We start from the raw sequence: 17028 nt of genomic DNA, 5'->3' as shown, positions 1-17028 counted from the left end.
TGCTATCCATTTTGGGTCTTTAGGGCTGTGTCCACTCCAGTCCTTTTGTTTCATATATTTTTAGGCCTTGCACTGTGGGATGACAGACTGCAGCATGTTAAAGCAGGGAGAATATTTGTATTGATTTCCAAATGCTGCAGATTGAGAGCAGATGTACCACGTATTCCCCAAACGTATGTTTTAACTTTCATTTATGTGCTGTGCTGAGCAGCCTGCGAGCCAGGAAATGATTTATATCTGCTAATTGCATACACTTTGGTAGATTTGCAGCTAAAAATAAGTGGTTTGTTTTTTAATTATAAATGATTTATCCTCTCACGCTGCATGGAGCTAAAACTTCGAAGCTAAAAGAGAACTTGGAGAATCTGCATTTAGTTTCTGCAGCTGCCACGGACTTTTTTTTGTGTCTTCAGTGGGTTATCCATGTGCCCAGCTCAGAGGAATCTGGATCTCATGGACATCTTACTTCAGAGGGATGAAGGAAACACTCCTGTGTTGGAGCTGAGGAGGTGGAGCAGCAGTTGCTGCCAAGAGCAGCGGCTCAGTGGAGACCCTGCAGAAGGGTCCCCCTCACCTCTGCTGGATCCAACACTCCTGCAGCTGTGGGGAATCAGACCCAGCTGCTGATCCCGGGGAACACAGCTCCCATTCCCTCTCACCACAGGCTTCATGGAATGGCCTGGCCTGGGGGAACGCAAGGAAACACACGAGGGGTTCTCTTGCTGTTAGATCAGTCAGAAGTAACCTGAAATGTCACCTCAGGGGGGCAGGGCAGGCAAGCCCGGGCTGGTGGGCAGCACTGCAATCCCAGCAGCACGGCCTGACCTTCCTGCTGGCACAGCTCTGCTATTCCCGCTATTCCCTGTCTCCAGGACAAGTGTCAGAGCCCTGAGGGCACGCAGAGCTCCTAACGAGTCCCACCCCACCTTGCTGGGGTTCTCTTAAACTCAGCCCTGGTCCCCTCAGAGTCTGTCCCTGCAGCATTCCTGTGCTGGGCTATGGACCCTCCTGATGCACGGACTGACCTCAGACCTGGCTCATTCTGAGCTTCACCTCAGACCTGTCACATTCTGAGCTTCACCCCAGACCTGTCTCATTCCCTGTTCTCTCTCAGACCTGTCTCATTCTGAGTTTCACCTCAGATCTGTCTCATTCCCTGTTCTCTCTCAGACCTGTCTCATTCCCTGTTCTCTCTCTGACTTGTCTCATTCCCTGTTCTCTCTCAGACCTGTCTCATTCCCTGTTCTCTCTCTGACTTGTCTCATTCCCAGCTTCACCTCAGACCTGTCTCATCCCTACAGACCTGTCAGCAGCCCCAGTGTCTAGAATGTCCCACGTTGCTGGAATGGCCCTTGAGGAATGGCTCTGAGGAACGGTCCCTGAGGAACGGCCCTGGAGCTGCTGTTGGTTCTCAGCCTGATCTCAGACCTGCCACCATGAGCCAGCCTGATGGTCTTGCCTGGAGCTGGGCCCGCCTTGTTCACCTGGATTGGACGTGGAACTTCAAGGACCTAAAGCAGCAGAAACTCCACTCAGGTGCCAGCAGCTGACAGTCCCTTCCATGCATCACACCAGATCCTAAAATACATCAACCTTAGCTCACCTCGTCCGTTTCACCCATGTTTGTTTATTGGCCAGTTTTCCTGAGAAAGTGGATAATCTCTTGTCCTTTTCCTGGCTGCTGAGAGGAGGTACATGGGCATGTTTGTATCTGTGAGAAGAAGGAGGTTCCAGACCTCAATCTCCTTCCCTAACACGCTGCCAGATGTTTATCTGGGTTTCTTCCTCCTCTTGAAACTCTGTTAGTGTCTGACAAGAAATACAAGATTCATATGGCAGAAGAAAAGCCTAAGGGATCTGATCTAGCAGGAAGCGAGGGGGAAATTCCTTTAATCTTGTCCTTGTTTCCACTCTGCTTATGAGCTTTTTATTAAACAGTTGCTGACTTTTGAAACCCTAAACCTAATCTAAGCATCCCAGAAATGTGATCATTCTCCTGGATGGAAAGTAGTTATCACTCCTAGGAGCTTCAACCAGTTTTGGCAACATCCTCCAACTCCAGCAAAAATGTTATCCACTGTTGGCAGGAGGGAACTCCAACCCTCCTGCCCAAAATCTTGGTTTCCAGTCACCAGAGAGAGGGAACAGCATATTTAAGGTCTGGGTTGGTTGAAAAGGCGGGGATGGATCACAGGCTGGACTTGATGGTCTTGAAGGGCTTTTCTAACTTCAACACTTGTGTGATTCTGTGAAAAGCGTGTCCTTCAGAGTGCAGTAATCCCACAGACTGCAGTTACAGGATGCAGGGCAGACCCTGGGGAAGGGATCAAAACCATTCCAGTGTGGATGACCATGCACTGGAACGGATTGTCCGGAGAGGAGTGTGGAGTCTCCCTCACTAGAGACATTCCGGAACCTTCTGGACACAACCCCATGCCATGGGCTCCGGGCTATTGGAGAAGGTAGGCTGGACCACATCACCCCCACTCCTCCATTCTGTGGTTGTGTCTGCTCGCAGGCTGGACTCGATAATCCCGCAGGCGATTCTGTGGAAAGCGACAATCTGGACTCGACAATCTGCAGGGACTGTCCCTCAGAAGGGAACGCGACATCCCCGCAGGGACGGTCCCTCAGAAGGGAACGCGACATCCCCGCAGGGACCGACCCTGAGGAAGGGAACGCGACATCCCCTCAGGGACTGTCCCTCAGAAGGGAACGCGACATCCCCGCAGGGACCGACTCTGAGGAAGGGAACGCGACATCTCCGCAGGGACGGTCCCTCAGAAGGGAACGCGACATCTCGGCAGGGATTGTCCCTCAGAAAGGAACGCGACATCTCGGCAGGGACGGTCCCTCAGAAGGGAACGCGACATCCCCACACCACCGCCTCCCTCACAGCTCTGAGGGGCGGCTCTGAGGGCTCTGAGGGCGGGCGGCTCCTCCGCGCGGGGACAAAATGGCGGCGGCGGCGGCGCGAGCAGCCGCGCGGGGGCGCTGCGGGGCCGGGCAGCGCTGACAGCGGGCCGGGCTGAGGGCGGCGGGCCCGGCCCCGCTCCCTCCCCGCCCGCGCCGCCTTCCCCGCCCGCCCGCCCGCCGGCACAGCGCGGGACGGAGCAGCGGCGGCCCCGCGGTGGATGCGGGAGCAGCGCCGGCTCAGGAATGCAGCAGCCGGGCGGCGCGGACGGGAGCCTCCCGCTGCTGCTGCCGCTGCTGCTGCTGCTGCGAGCGGGGAGCCGCGCCGAGCCCGGGGACGCCACGCAAGGTAAGGGGGACGGGACAGGGCGGGCGGCGGTCCCGGCCGGGATGAGGGAAAGCAGCCGGGCCGGCACCGAGGGGAGCCCCGCTGGCCCCGCGCCGCCTCCCGTTAACCAGCGCGGGGTTTTATGCTCGGTCCGTGTTTAATTGCTTCGTAAAAAAGCTCTTTCCAAGTGTTGGGGCCGGTGAGCGTTCCCAGCGTAAGCACTGCCAGGCGGTCCCGCTTTGCGGTCCGTGATTGATGGTGCCCGAGGTGTGTTACCGCACTGGGGACTCGGCCCTTGGATCCGCTCTCAGTGCCTGTTTCGCCATCCCACCCCCCTTGCACCCCTCAAAAATGTTTGTTTATTTATTTATGTGTTTATTTATTTGCAACCAGAAGAAAGCGTCTCCGTTTTGCATTTAGCGAGTGATACTTATCCCGCGATCGTTCTGCTCTGTCAGGGTTCTGACTCCAGCCTTTTTGCGAGGGATTTCTGTGTAAAACATAGCGTAGCCCAGGCATAAAGGGACCTTGGAGCTGGGAAAGCTGGAGTTGGAAAAAGACTGATTCCTTCAGGCCAAGTCAGTAAAAAGTGAGCAGTGTTTTTGGACGCCTGCATGAGAATTTCACTGCGAGTTGGATGTACGTGAGCTCCGGCTCCTCCAAAGCGGTTTGTGGTGGGTGCTTCAATCACAACCCACCTCGGAGCAGTGCTGCTTGATAATATGCCTGCATTTAATAGCTAAAGAAGTGAAAAAAGTGAACGCTAAAGAGCGAAAGTTGGTGGAAAAAGCTAAAATGATAAATGAAGTGGGATAACTGCCTTTAAAATGTGCTTGTAGCTAGCAGATAAAAGTCTTGTGGTGTCGCTGAGCCGGGGTTGGTGCCGCTGTCCCTGAGGATGCTGTTCCCGGCACTGAGAGGGGGAGTGGAGCTCTTGGAATGACTTCCCCACATTCAATGGCTGGATGAGCTCTAGCTAGGGGTGGGAATTCTTCATGACATCTCAATGGGAAAATTTTCAAAAGTCGTTTTCTAGTGTCTCCAGGGAGTGCTGTCTATGCTTAACAAATGGATGTATTTTTTAAAGGGGCAAAAAAGGCTATTTCCCCCCTGGTTTTTCAGATAGTTTCAAATCTTTAGGGCAATGCAAGTTGTTGGGTTTTTTTGGGTTTTTTTTCATGTTTCAAAGAGCCTGGAAGGGAAAAATAAAACCTCATTAGCATAAAGCAATTTATCACATTGAGTCTGAAATGAATAATTTCTTATTTTCTGTGCATTCTGCTGGGAAGTACCTAACAAAGAATGAATTAACCTGTATGTGAATATATTAATATTGTTATTATTAGTCCTTATATATTAATGTAGTCATTACAGCACAGCTCATGTAGTACTTACACCAAGAAGGGTTTCAGCTCAGTATAAGAAAGTGTTTTTTTATAGTGAGAACAATAATTTACTGGAATTAGCACCCCAGGGATGTGGTGGAATCCTCGTGGCTGGAGGGAGGTTTCCAAGATGAGAGTGGATAATCTCCCTTTCCCACAAAAGGCTGGACCAGGTGATCCTTCCAGTTCCCTTCCAGCCTGGACTGTGATTTGTGATTATGTACAGTTACTCTCCACAGAGAAGTATTTCCTGTATTTTGAATAATATCTTTGGCAAATACTTACAGCGTGGATTCATGGGCAGATCAAGTGATTTATTTATTTTTTTTATAGATAGACATCTATTACATGTTCAACCACATACTAGGTTTTGTGGAAGAATAAGGGAACCTGAACGTCCAACATCAATTAAAAAAGCCAAACAAAGAAAAAGCCTGTCCTAAAAAGTTTTACAGGTTTCTTTAAGGTGACTGTAGTGGTTAGGTAAATAGAATTTGCTCTATCAGAAGCCCAGCCCAGATGGAATCTTCAGTCCCCACCCTTTAACCCTGACACGTTCAGAAAGAGAATGTGGACCACTGTCTCCTGCTGCTGCCTTTTTGTCCATGACCTTTCCTTGCAGGGAGCAAAAAAACCCCAAAATCTTTGTCCATTCACTGCCTTTTGGGTGCTCAGGGGCTGGCCCGAGCGTTCCAAATAAAACCACCAAGTTAATGTCAATTTAAGGAACAGCACCTCTCCAGCCTGGACGTTTTCTGCAGCATGTGGCTCTGGATATTCCCAGTTCAGCTCCATTATTGTTCTTCCAGATCGTGGAACTTTGTGAGGAGTCACAATGAAAAGACGTGTGAGTAATAGAAAAACATTTTAAAAGCTTGGAGTAAACCCACAGATCTCCAGATTGTGTTTTAGATTGTGGGGGTGCTGCTGATTTCCTTGAAAGTTGTGAGATAAAGTTGCACAGCTCTTGATTAGTCCCTGTGGTTAATTGTTCCATCCCTGGGTCACAGACTGCTGCTTCAGCCTATCCAGAAATGAGTTTAAAAACAAACAAAATGCTTTTGTTGCCTTAAGCCTCTAAGAGGATGAGGGTAGATGTCACTGTTTGAGGTTGCAGCCTTGTATTTCTTGACAAAAGTGGCTTGAAGTAGCAGCAAATTATCTTCAGGACATCGTTCCTTTGTTTCCATAATTAACTTCTGCCGAAACTGCTGTGTTAATTATGTCCTCGCCGGGATTTAAAGTGTTGCAAATGAGTGTTAGGAGGGGAGTATTTTAAAGCTTGTGCATGGATTTAAGTACGCAAAGAGAGGAGGAAAAAAGAGTTTCCCTGAGGTGTGACACTGGATCCTGCTCTTTAGAAACAGATGTAGAAATCCAGCGGTCTGCTGGGACTCCAAAGAGCACCTCAGAGCTGAAAACTCTTTTAAAAAATCTCTAACTAAATGCAGCTGCTTTACACACAGCGATTGTCTTGCGAGCCAGGAGCATGTAGAAAGCTAACTCAGACAAAAGAAAAAGTGTAAACCTTTCCTTCCCCAAGCCCCGGAAACAAAAACCCAAAAACCCCCTCAGTCATCCTCAACTGCAGATTGGATGTGTGCAATGTTGTGTCTCCAGAAGCAGGAATTGTTTGTCCGAGGTGTTTTCTGCTGCCTGGTGTGCTCTCACCTTGGGTGGGTATCCCGGGAAAAATCACAGCTGGCACAGCTGGAGCAGAGGTGGGGCTCTCACACCCAGCCTGCATCTGACACACTCCTCCCTGTCCAGCTACTTAAACCAGTACAAATCCAGTTGTTTTGCTGTTAAAGTGTTGCCTTTGACCCAGGTTCCTGCTTTAAAAATCAGCAAACCCCGTGCTGAGTCTTGAAATCAGCTCCCCAAAGCTGAGCTCAAAGCAGTTCTGGGTTTGCCCCCAAAGAGTTGAATAATGAAGTGAATTTGCAGGGCTTTTCTTGTTTCTTTTTCATTGACTTTCAACATCTCCTTGATGACAACGAATCTGCACATGTGTAAATGGAACAGCAGTGCAATGAGTAAATGACAGCAGTTGTCAATGATTCTTTGTAAATAAAAACAAAATGCTGGTGTTAGCTGAGGGATGCTTCTGTGGGGGTGATGATTGCACTTTTACATCCTTTATGATGAAGTGCTTTAAAATTCCTGGAATTCTACATTTGGTGTAAAGTTTCATTTGGTCAGGTGCTGCAGAGGAAATTCCAGATTTTTGGTTGTTTTTTTTTTTTTCCTGACTGTTTACAAGCAGAGTCACTGCTGTCCTTGCCAGGAGTGTGGCATGTGAGAGGCTTGGACATGTTTAATGTCATTTAATTGGGCTGGAACAACAGGAGAGCCAGGGGGGGCTACACTGTGAAGTTTGCCAAGGTGGAAAAACTGAATAATTTCAGCTTAAATATATATCTATATTATACTAGTGTGTGATGTGATGATAAAGCTCTAAATATTGCTATTATTTAATAGTAAAGTTCTTTGAAGTCCTCCAAGGAATATAATGTTAAAGAAAAGAATTTGCCTATATTTGGACTCTGATGCAGTGCAATATTGAAAATGGTGCTCTGCCAAAGTCAGGCACCTTGGGGAAAAGAAGAAGCTTGAGAAAGGAACCCTTTGGTGAGGAAAGCAATAAGCTCAGCCTGTTCCCTGCCAGCATCCCAGCGTGAGGGAGATTGCTTTCCAGGACCCCCTCCTCAAGTGCAGACACTCAGTGCCACTGTTCCAAGGAAATCTGCAGGGCAGCAGATGAAAGGAAGAGCTTGTGGGAAGAATGCCATGGTTCGTGTAGGTGGGATGGATGCAGATTTGGAGGATGATTGCCAGGTAGGATTCCTGAAAAAATGATGGTGCAGAGTGGTCAGCAAGAGGAGCAGAGGGCATGGAGGAGGGAGTGGCGGGGATAAATGGGCTGTGGGGCCAGGGCTGTGTGTGCAGAGCTGCCCTTTCCCTGCTGGTTCACCCCGTGGAGCTCACACACACCCAGGGCAGGAGCAGGACAAGGCTCAGCTCGGGGCTGCTTTGCTGCTTCACCGAGTTCTGTGGGGTTTTTGGCCTTGATATCCTGTTCTAACAAACCCCTCTGCAGAGCTGAGTGGGTCAGGTTGATCAGAGAGGGTAAAGAACAGCACAGAATGGTCCTGCAGGACATGTCCTGGCTCGTGGTGCTGGTGGGGCTGGCTGCTGTGTCCCTCCTGGCTGGAATGTGCCAGTCTGGGGGTGCTGGTCCAGGCGTGGCTTAACCCAGCTGAGATTTTCTGACCTCTTTGCTCTTGTTACTTGTCTGGGAAATGGCTGAGGCTGTTGGGGGAGGTTTGGGCTGGGTATCAGGAAAAAGGCTCTTCCCCCAGAGGGTATTTAGGCACCAGCCAGGCTCCCAGGGAATGGGCACAGCCCCAGAGCTCCAGGAGCGTTTGGGCAATGCTCCCAGGGACAGGGTGGGGTTGTTGGGGTGTCTGTGCAGGGCCAGCAGCTGGACTGGATGAACCTTTGGGGTCCCTTCCAGCTCAGGATTCTGTGATTCTGTGATGTCACATTGGAGACAGGAATCCTGGGTGTTTTTCTCATGCCCTGGGAATGTTGAAGGCAAAGAAAATCTGTCTGCTTTTTGTGTCAGAGAAAGCTAAAAAAAACAACAAACAAGGCAAGTCCCTGTGTGTACAGGCAGCCACTGTCCCCAGGAGCTGGAGCAGAAGTGCTGGGGACTTTGTGCAGATGTTCCATGGTTCTGTAAGCCCTGAGCTGTGCAGAGATGTGCTTTCACTCACTCTCAGATATTTGGGACTAGCTTTAAGTTAGGACTTTGCCATCCCAATATGCACTGGGAAAGTTTCATAACTGGGTGAGTTCTTGAGAAAAGTTCCTGCAGGCTCTGGGGGAAGCCTGCATTTTATTAAAAGCTCTCTTTCAAGCTGCTCAGGTCATATGCTGAAACTGATAGGGCACAAGGGCTTCCTGTGACCTTCTGCTCCTTCCCTCCCAGGGCTGTCCGCCTGTCCCGTTCCCAGATGCTCTGTCTGTCTGCAGCACAGCCCTGAACATCTGCTCCAGGCAGATCCAGGAAGGAGCTGGAGTGGTGGGGCTGGGAGCTGGAGCAGCAGCAGCCATGGGAAGTGCAGAGATCAGAGATAAGCCAGGGAAAAATGCTTTGTAACCTCCTCACACGTTCCCTCCAGAGGCTGGGAATGCAGCAGGGGATGCTTCTGCTACCCTGGGAACTCCAGGCTGCCTCTGGAAGGATGTGCTCTTCCACAGCCACCGTGTGGATGCTCCTCTGCAGAGCTGCTCTGGTGGCTCCGTCCCTCCTGAAGATGCTGAAGCATCTTAAAGCATGGAGGGTGTGAATGTAATGAGGCTGTCCATGCTGTGGCTGGTCCATACAGAGCACCCTGGCTGGTCCATACAGAGCTGGTCCATACAGAGCACCGTGGCTGGTCCATACAGAGCTGGTCCATACAGAGCACCATGGCTGGTCCATACAGAGCTGGTCCATACAGAGCACCGTGGCTGGTCCATACAGAGCACCGTGGCTGGTCCATACAGAGCTGGTCCATACAGAGTACCATGGCTGGTCCATACAGAGCTGGTCCGTACAGAACACCCTGGCTGGTCCATACAGAGCTGGTCCATACAGAACACCATGGCTGGTCCATACAGAACACCATGACTGCTCCTGCAGAGCAGGAACACGTGCTGGACAAGGAGGGATTGGGATCTGGGTGGCCTTAAATTCAAAATTCTTGAGGGCCTTTAGCTCTGACCATGTTGCCATCCGCTCCTGAGGAACATTTAAGGTGTAGAGGGGGTTTGTTCTCTCTCTGAATTCAGCTCCAGTCATTCTGTCCTCAGAGATAAATGTGGCTGTGAGCACACAGAGGTTTCGGGAAGACACAGGCTTGGTCAGAGAATAAAAACACAAAATCAGTGTTAGAACTGAGACTAGACCTGGTTTTCCTCAAGTGAGGTGCTCTTTGCAGAACCTCTGCCAGGCTTTCTGCTCATGGAGAGGGATGATGCTGCTGTACAGGGAACATCTCACCTGGGGCACTCTGTGCAGTCAGTGTGCATCTGAGCCCTGTGCAGTCTGCACTGGATTCACAACAGCTCTTGCCTCTCCCAGTTTTTCCTGTAAGGGGCCAGTTATCATGGGTGAGCATCTCCTCTCCAAAATGAACTTGGCTGCCAATGAAAGGAAGTGTCTTTATAATTGTTTTGTTTACTCTGAAGTCCTTGATGTGCTGTATAAGTAACAAGCGTTCTGCGCGTTTTCATTTTCAATTCTTTTTTGTGTATGCTAATTATTCATTCCATATGTTTGGGTTTTTCTTTATAAAACACATTATCTCTCTGTGCATTTAATGAAAATCTGGAGCACGATGGAGACATCTCTTTTTCTCCAGAACGCGCTGAGTGGAGAGAGCACCACGTTGAGCTCTGCTTTCAGTGAGTTTCACCTCCAGTGACAAGAGGTCATTTAATTCCCAGCTGATTGTCAGGAAGATGGATTTATATCATTAAATGCTTTCAGGAGGCCAGGGAAGAGCTCGTGGTGCACCTTTGCTTCTGCCTGCTGGCATCTCTGAGGCTGAGACACTTCATGCTCACCAGAGGATGTTTCTGAACCGAGGGCCCCTGACTTTTACATTCACTTTTCTTGGCAGCCTGACAGAGCCCAAGTCTGGCAACCTTTGCAAGTGAGATGCAACAAGGCTCGCTCATTTCTGCTATTGCTCTGTCACTGTGTTTTTAATTTACTGTAATTCAATAACTGACACAATGCTGCAGTAAATAAATGGGCTGTGAACGTTCTCATAGACCTTGGGCGTCCAGCTCAGGGCAAGATTTAGCTTTTAATTAACACTGTCCATGAGATTTATTGTTAAAATTGCATCCTTTTAAAGAAGTCAATCTGAAGTTGATTAAGAGATGAATAATTGAAACCTGCTGTGGGATAACAGAATGCATTCTAGTGGATGCAGCAGTGGAGCACCATTGGAGCTCCAGACCCCTTTTCTCCCAAGTTTTGGGTCATTCCCATAAGCTGGATGTTGTCATTATCTTCTCTGTGCAGGATTTGTTGCTCTGTGTTGGGGAAAAAAAAAAGTATTTTTCAATATATTAAGAACAGCAGCATTTTACCTGTGTATAAACTGCATTTTTAGCACAGCAAAGAGCTTTAGGAAGGCCTTGGGACACCCTGGTAAAAACCTTATAGAGTTTTTGCTCCTTTCACTCCCCTCTGCTACACAAATTCTCCAAAAAAGAGGCCCAGGCAAGGGAAGAAGCTGCAAAGGCATCCTCTCACTGTAGGGGAATCTTGTTAGCAAAATTATATTTCATCAGGGATTAAAAGAAAATGCTGCCCTGATTTTCTTGTGTTCTATAGGGAGAGTTGGTATCTGATTTGCTCTTTTGCTTTGGAGAGCCTGTTTGTAGGATGTGATTTATGTTCTTGCATTCTGTTTGTGATTGATCTTTCTTTAAATCCTAATGAGTATTTCTGACTCCTAAGCAGCAGTAGAATATTTGCAAACTTGAGAGTATTTTATGTGCAGAACTTAGACAATTTTCTCTTAAAAATCTGTTGTCTCTTACTTTTCCCAGCAGCAAATGTGGTCCTGATGTGAGGAGTGTGTGCCCAACCCCTCTCATTTCAAGCTGAAAGCCTCCAGGGAATGTCAACATCAATATTTTGTTGGTTGAGCTGTTCAGGGTGAGACAAATTAGGTTGGGCATTGGGTGAACTGGGCCATTCCTTCCTTCCTGAACTGGTTTCACTGGGGAGCCACATTTGGCACTGATCACACTTTGAACATTTCTGTAGGTCCCAATGGTTCTGGGGAGCTTCTTTGATCTGTCTTGAAAACTTCAGAAGTTGAGAGTTGGTACTGGGGGAGAGAGGAAAAGGTGGTCTTGGTGTCGATAGCAGGGATGGTGAATTTTCAGGGAATTCATGCAATAAAGAAGGAGAGACCACCTGCAAACTGACAGCTTTTCCTTGCCATGACACCTTTGGTAGGGTAACAATATCTCATGGTGGAAGAGACTGCTGTAAGCAGGGCACCTTTGCAAGGATTTTTGGGAATCTGAACATTTAAGGTTGCTCTGTTGAGTTTATGGTTGTGTTTGGTTCCCTCATCCAAGAGAGGAGACTCAGTCCTGTTCAGTTCTCTCACCCAAGGTCATTCTGAAGGCTCTGGGCTTGGAGCTCTGAAGCACTGGGTGAATTTTTTTTGTCTCATATTTATTGTGGAGTACCTCTGGTACATCCAACTTTAAAAATCCACGGTTAGCTCTAAGAGCAACCCCCCTTTTCAGAAAGTTTTGACAGAATGCAGCAGCAAAGTCTAAACTGGAGTTTTCTGTGTCAGTAAATGAGTGAAGCTGTGGCCTCAGGCAGCACAGCCCATGCAGCAGGGTCACAGCAGGGACACTTTGGGACAATCAGAGTTCAGGCTCCTGCACAGGTCTGTACATCAGGTGCTGTTTATTTTGCTGTCAGCTCTGCAGAAATCCCCTACCCAAAGCCTGTAATTGTCGGATGTTCTGTTATCCTATTCCTGCTGCCAGGTATTATCTCCTGAGATTATCAAGGGTAACTTCAGCTGGACTAATTGTAATAACTGCCAGGGCCCGAGGGCAGGAGTTGTGTCTCAGCAGGGCAAGGGGGATTAGGTGTGTGTATATCCCATGTCATTTGCTGAGAGGTGTCTATGTACAGAGCTGTCAGGAGAACTGTAAAATCATTTGAAATGTTGCAAGGGATGGATGTGTGGTGATGGGAGGCTCAACTTTCTTCAGCTTTTGTTGCATTATCCCACTGAAGTGAATTTTATTGGCTTTTTTCTGCCCTTCCTGTATAAGCTGGTGTCAGGCTCCTTGAGGAGGCACTTATGTTCTTGAAGGATTATTGTGCTAATTTAGCTTTCATTTCATCAGGTATCAAGGCTTGATTTTATCCTGCTGTTTGTTGCTCTGTTCTTGCTGGGAATTACTGACACCAGAGATGTTGAGGATTACACTGAAGATGACTGAGGTGCAGCAGGGAAATACTTTTTGATCTCTACCTGCTTTGTTATCCTAAAGATCCTGGTTATGGCTGAGTCACTGAGCAGTGCTGATTATTCAATCAATCCGAGCAGCAGAGCCTGACAGATTTTCTGCCAGGATCCTTTAGAGGATGCATGTCATGAATCTTTTAATAACTTTAGTGGGCAGTTGCTTTCAGCCAGCTGAAATATTTCCTGTGTAAAGGAAGACAGACAGAATTTCCACGTGAAAGTCACGATGTGCCCACCCCTGGTGTGGGATATTATTGCCTTAAAAGAGCTCCAAAGAATGAACTCAGGCCTGCTAATGATGGCACTTGTCACCAGTACACAAACAAAGTACACTGAACATTTATTTTGATAGATTTCTCTTATTTTTAGACTGAAATCCACTTTTTTTTCTCCTTTGCTGCTTTGTTTCCAGACACTTCAAACGTAGAGTGTCCTGGAATATTTTATCCTGTAAAACAGAGAAGTGCAGTTCCTCTCAGGGACTTTGTTAGGCTCAAAATACACGTGGTGCTTAAAGGAATGGGAGAAATACTTTGTACTGCTACAACTCCTGAATGTTCCCAGCATCTCTGGTATCTAAATGGACCATCCTAAACTGGGATGGTTTTTGCCCTGTGGGGTTTTTGCCCTGTGGGGTTTTGTCCACTGGGATGGTTTTTGTCCACTTTGATGGTTTTTGTCCTGTGGATTTTTGTCCTGTAGGTTTTTGCCCACTGGGATGGTTTTTGTCCTGTAGGGTTTTGTCCTGTAGGTTTTGCCCACTGGGATGGTTTTTGTCCTGTGAGGTTTTTGCCCACTGGGGTGATTTTTCCCCACTGGGATGGTTTTTGTCCTATGGGTTTTTCCCCATTGGGATGGTTTTTGTCCTATGGGTCTTTGCCCACTGGGATGGTTTTATCCTGTGGGTTTTTATCCTGTGGTTTTTTGCCCACTGAGGTGGTTTTTGCCCACTGGGATTGTTCTTGCCCACTGGGATGGTTTTTATCCTGTGGGTTTTTGCCCACTGGGATGGTTTTTGCCCACTGGGGTGGTTTTTGTCCTGTGGGTTTTTGCCCACTGCGATGGTTTTATCCTGTGGGTTTTTATCCAATGGGATGGTTTTTGTCCTGTAGGGTTTTCCCCACTGGGATGGTTTTTGTCCAATGGGATGGTTTTTGTCTTATGGGTATTTCCCCACTGGGATGGTTTTTCTCCTGTGGGTTTTTGCCCACTGGGATGGTTTTTGCCCACTGGGATGGTTTTTGCCCACTGGGATGGTTTTTGTCCTGTAGGGTTTTTGCCCACTGGGATGGTTTTTGTCCTGTGGGGTTTTTGCCCACTGGGATGGTTTTTGTCCTGTGGGATTTTGCCCACTGGGATGGTTTTTATCCTGTGGGTTTTTATCCTGTGGGTTTTTGCCCACTGGGATGGTTTTTGTCCACTGGGATGGTTTTTCTCTAATGGGTATTTCCCCACTGGGATGGTTTTTGCCCACTGGGATGGTTTTTGCCCAGTGAGATGGTTTTTCCCACTGGGATGGTTTTATCCTGTGGGGTTTTATCCTGTGGTTTTTTCCCACTGGGATGGTTTTTGCCCACTGGGATGGTTTTTGCCCACTGGGATGGTTTTATGCTGGGGTTGTGGCCCTTCCCAGGGCTGGCCAATGTGCAGAGGTGTGAAGCTGGAATCCTGGGATCAGTCCTGGGACAGGATGCAGCGCTCCCTTTGCTCCTGCTCCTCGTGCAGGGCAGCAGGGATGGCTGGATGTGGGTGAGATGTGCTGGAAGATTGGTGTCCCCTCAGCCCTGGGGACACACAGGGCTGCCCAGGGAGGGACACACCAGGGCTCTCTCTGCAGACAGGAAAACCCTGCTCAGGGGGGGATTGGATTTCTCCAAACAAAATATTATCCAAAAATGTTCAAATGAGCAGCCAAATGCAAATGGTTGCACTTTTTGTTCCATAGATGTTCTCATGCTCTCCAGCAACCCTAAGGATAATATCCCAATTTTTCCTCCAAAAATGTGCACAAAAGGTATCTCATTTGGCTGATAATAAATCAGTTAAATCCTAATGAAAACACACCTCTTCTGTGAGGAATATTTCTCAGACTGAACGTGGAACTTGAAATAATTTCCAAATTTTAACTCCATTTGTGTGTCAGGAAAATATTTGCAGTACTTGGTGAAAGCTGCTGCAACTTGAGACAGAATTTGTTCTTGGAACCTATATTTAGTAATTTCTTGTGCAGTTCAAGGAGAGCAATACCTCTCTGAGAAGGAACTTTTCGCATTTTGGAGGAATATAAAGATAAAAAAGGAAATGTTTAATGCTGTGCTTTTAAATTTTGACTGGGAAGCAACTCCCATTTCAGTCTCTCACGTGGCTTTTTTGGCTTTTATTACTTTTTCATCACTGCATAGAGTTATGAGTGATTTTTGTATATGTAGAGAAAGGATTTTATAATCTTCAGGATTTTTCCGTTTTGCTGAATTTATCAAACATTTGTTAGATGAAGTGAAAGGGGAGGCAGCTTCAAGTGTCTCTTTCCTGTTGCACAGAGCTTGATCCTTTCTGAGCTCTGCAGAATTTCCCACTCTGAGCCAAACTAGGAAACATTTCAGATACTTTGTGCTCGTTCATCTTTGATGTTTGGGATTTGGGACTTGGGTGGTTTATTTTGGCCCCCAGCCCAGGTGGAAATGTGCTGGAAAAGGGGGGCACCTGGCTGGGCAGGCTCTGGCAGCCCTTTCCTGGCCTGCACCAGCACTTTCTGCCCTGGGCCACTGTTAATCCCAGTTATTGCTGGGGCTCCCAGCTCATTCCTGGGTCCTGGGATGTCTGAAGATGCAGGAGGATCACCTCTGCACTAAACATTTGGAAATTCACTTTTACTGCCTGCTTGGCAGAGTGGATTTTTAAATTTTTGTTATTTTCTTGTGTTTTAATGACAAGTTTGCCCTCTGTGGGAGCGAGCTGGTGGAGCTTTGGAGGGGGAACGTTGTGCACTGAATTTGGGATGTGCTGTGCCTGTGGGGAAAGGCTGCCTCAGGAATGCTGGGGTTTGAGGGCACATGCAGAGGGGGGCATATGTGGCCCGAAGTTTAGAGTCCGACTAGCTGAGGGCGAAAGGCCGACGCCCCTCTGCAATTCCTGGCCAGCGCCCTTCGGCGTCTGAGGGCCTCGGGCTGTGCTGGCTGCGGACTGGCTCACACCGCTGGTATAGGGGAGGAACGGAGCTGACCATTTCCCGGGGGTTAAACATCGGTTTATTGAAGGTGTTGCGGGATCCAAACGCGGGGAAACCAACCGGGAAAAAGTTTTTCCATAGGGGGTGAAACAGGATTATAAAGGAGGGGGGGTGGGTACAGGCGGAACCAATCGGGAAAGGTGAGGGGATGAACTTCACAGAACTGACACTCCATGGAGACCAATAATCAAAAGGTAAAGGAGGTGTCCTGGGACCCCAGCCAGCCACCATCTCCAGAGAGGAGAAGGTTCTCGAAACCTGGGAGGAGAAAGGGGGTGATTGACTGGACCTAGGGAGGAAACAACTTTCACTGATAAGGGAAACCAGGGGAGGAGCAATTACATATCGGCAACTATGAATAGCGGTTACCATAGCAACTTAGCTGACAGGCTAGCAGTGGCGGGAAAAACTGGGGGAACAAAACCATTTTACACATAATAGGGGAGAACAATACATAAATTGGGGGAATAACACAAGAAACTTAACAACACACTACAACAGGCACATCCCACAGAGCAGCTGCTGTTCCACTCCCACTATCCTGGGGAGCAGCAGGGCCCACTCGGGACTGCGCCTCTGAGCTGCCCTGCTGGATCATTTCCATTGGCAGTTCAGGGTCCTGGGGGTTCTTTGGGTTTCTGTGGATTGATGTTTCCATTGTCCTTTTTCTTGCCAAGTGCCAGCAGCACGCCTTGAGGCTGTAATAGCTCCTTCTATAGGGCGTTCTTCTCTCAAGGGTCGAGTAATCCAGTTCCATTCTGACATCCATTGCAAAACTTTAGGCACTAATTTGCTGGTATCTACTTTTGCAGACGATGTCAATAATGCTTCCTGTAAATCCTTTGAATTAATCAGGTGCCAGTCCAAGGTTTCTTTTTCCATAGGCAATCTAATGGTAGCAGGTTCTCTACCATCCACTTCAAGAATTCTGAGACGCCCCTTTTTGATTAATGCAGCCAATTGTTCAATTTTTGAACATATTGTTTTCTTATGCTGTAATGGTGGAGATAACCATTCCAACACCCGTAGTGGATTCTTGTGTCAGCCAAGAACTGCTTCCATGCTTTCTATTAGCATCTCTTTCATTTGGGGAATGTGCTT

General features: G+C 48.1%; 1 protein-coding gene across 1 annotated transcript in view; it reads left to right on the top strand.

Moving 5' to 3' along the window:
* Positions 1 to 2762: 2762 nt before the first annotated feature.
* ROR1 (receptor tyrosine kinase like orphan receptor 1) overlaps positions 2763 to 17028 on the top strand; it is a 165306-nt gene continuing 151040 nt past the window's right edge. The window contains exon 1 of the mRNA XM_074545629.1: positions 2763 to 3262. Within this exon, the coding sequence (XP_074401730.1) occupies positions 3160 to 3262 (103 nt within the window). The 5' untranslated portion in view covers positions 2763 to 3159. The remainder of the gene's footprint in view (positions 3263 to 17028) is intronic.

This window comes from Zonotrichia albicollis, chromosome 8 (genome assembly GCF_047830755.1).
Source record: "Zonotrichia albicollis isolate bZonAlb1 chromosome 8, bZonAlb1.hap1, whole genome shotgun sequence".
Taxonomy (NCBI): domain Eukaryota; kingdom Metazoa; phylum Chordata; class Aves; order Passeriformes; family Passerellidae; genus Zonotrichia; species Zonotrichia albicollis.
Note: the sequence above shows the minus strand (reverse complement) of the source record. Positions and strands in the feature narration are given on the sequence as shown.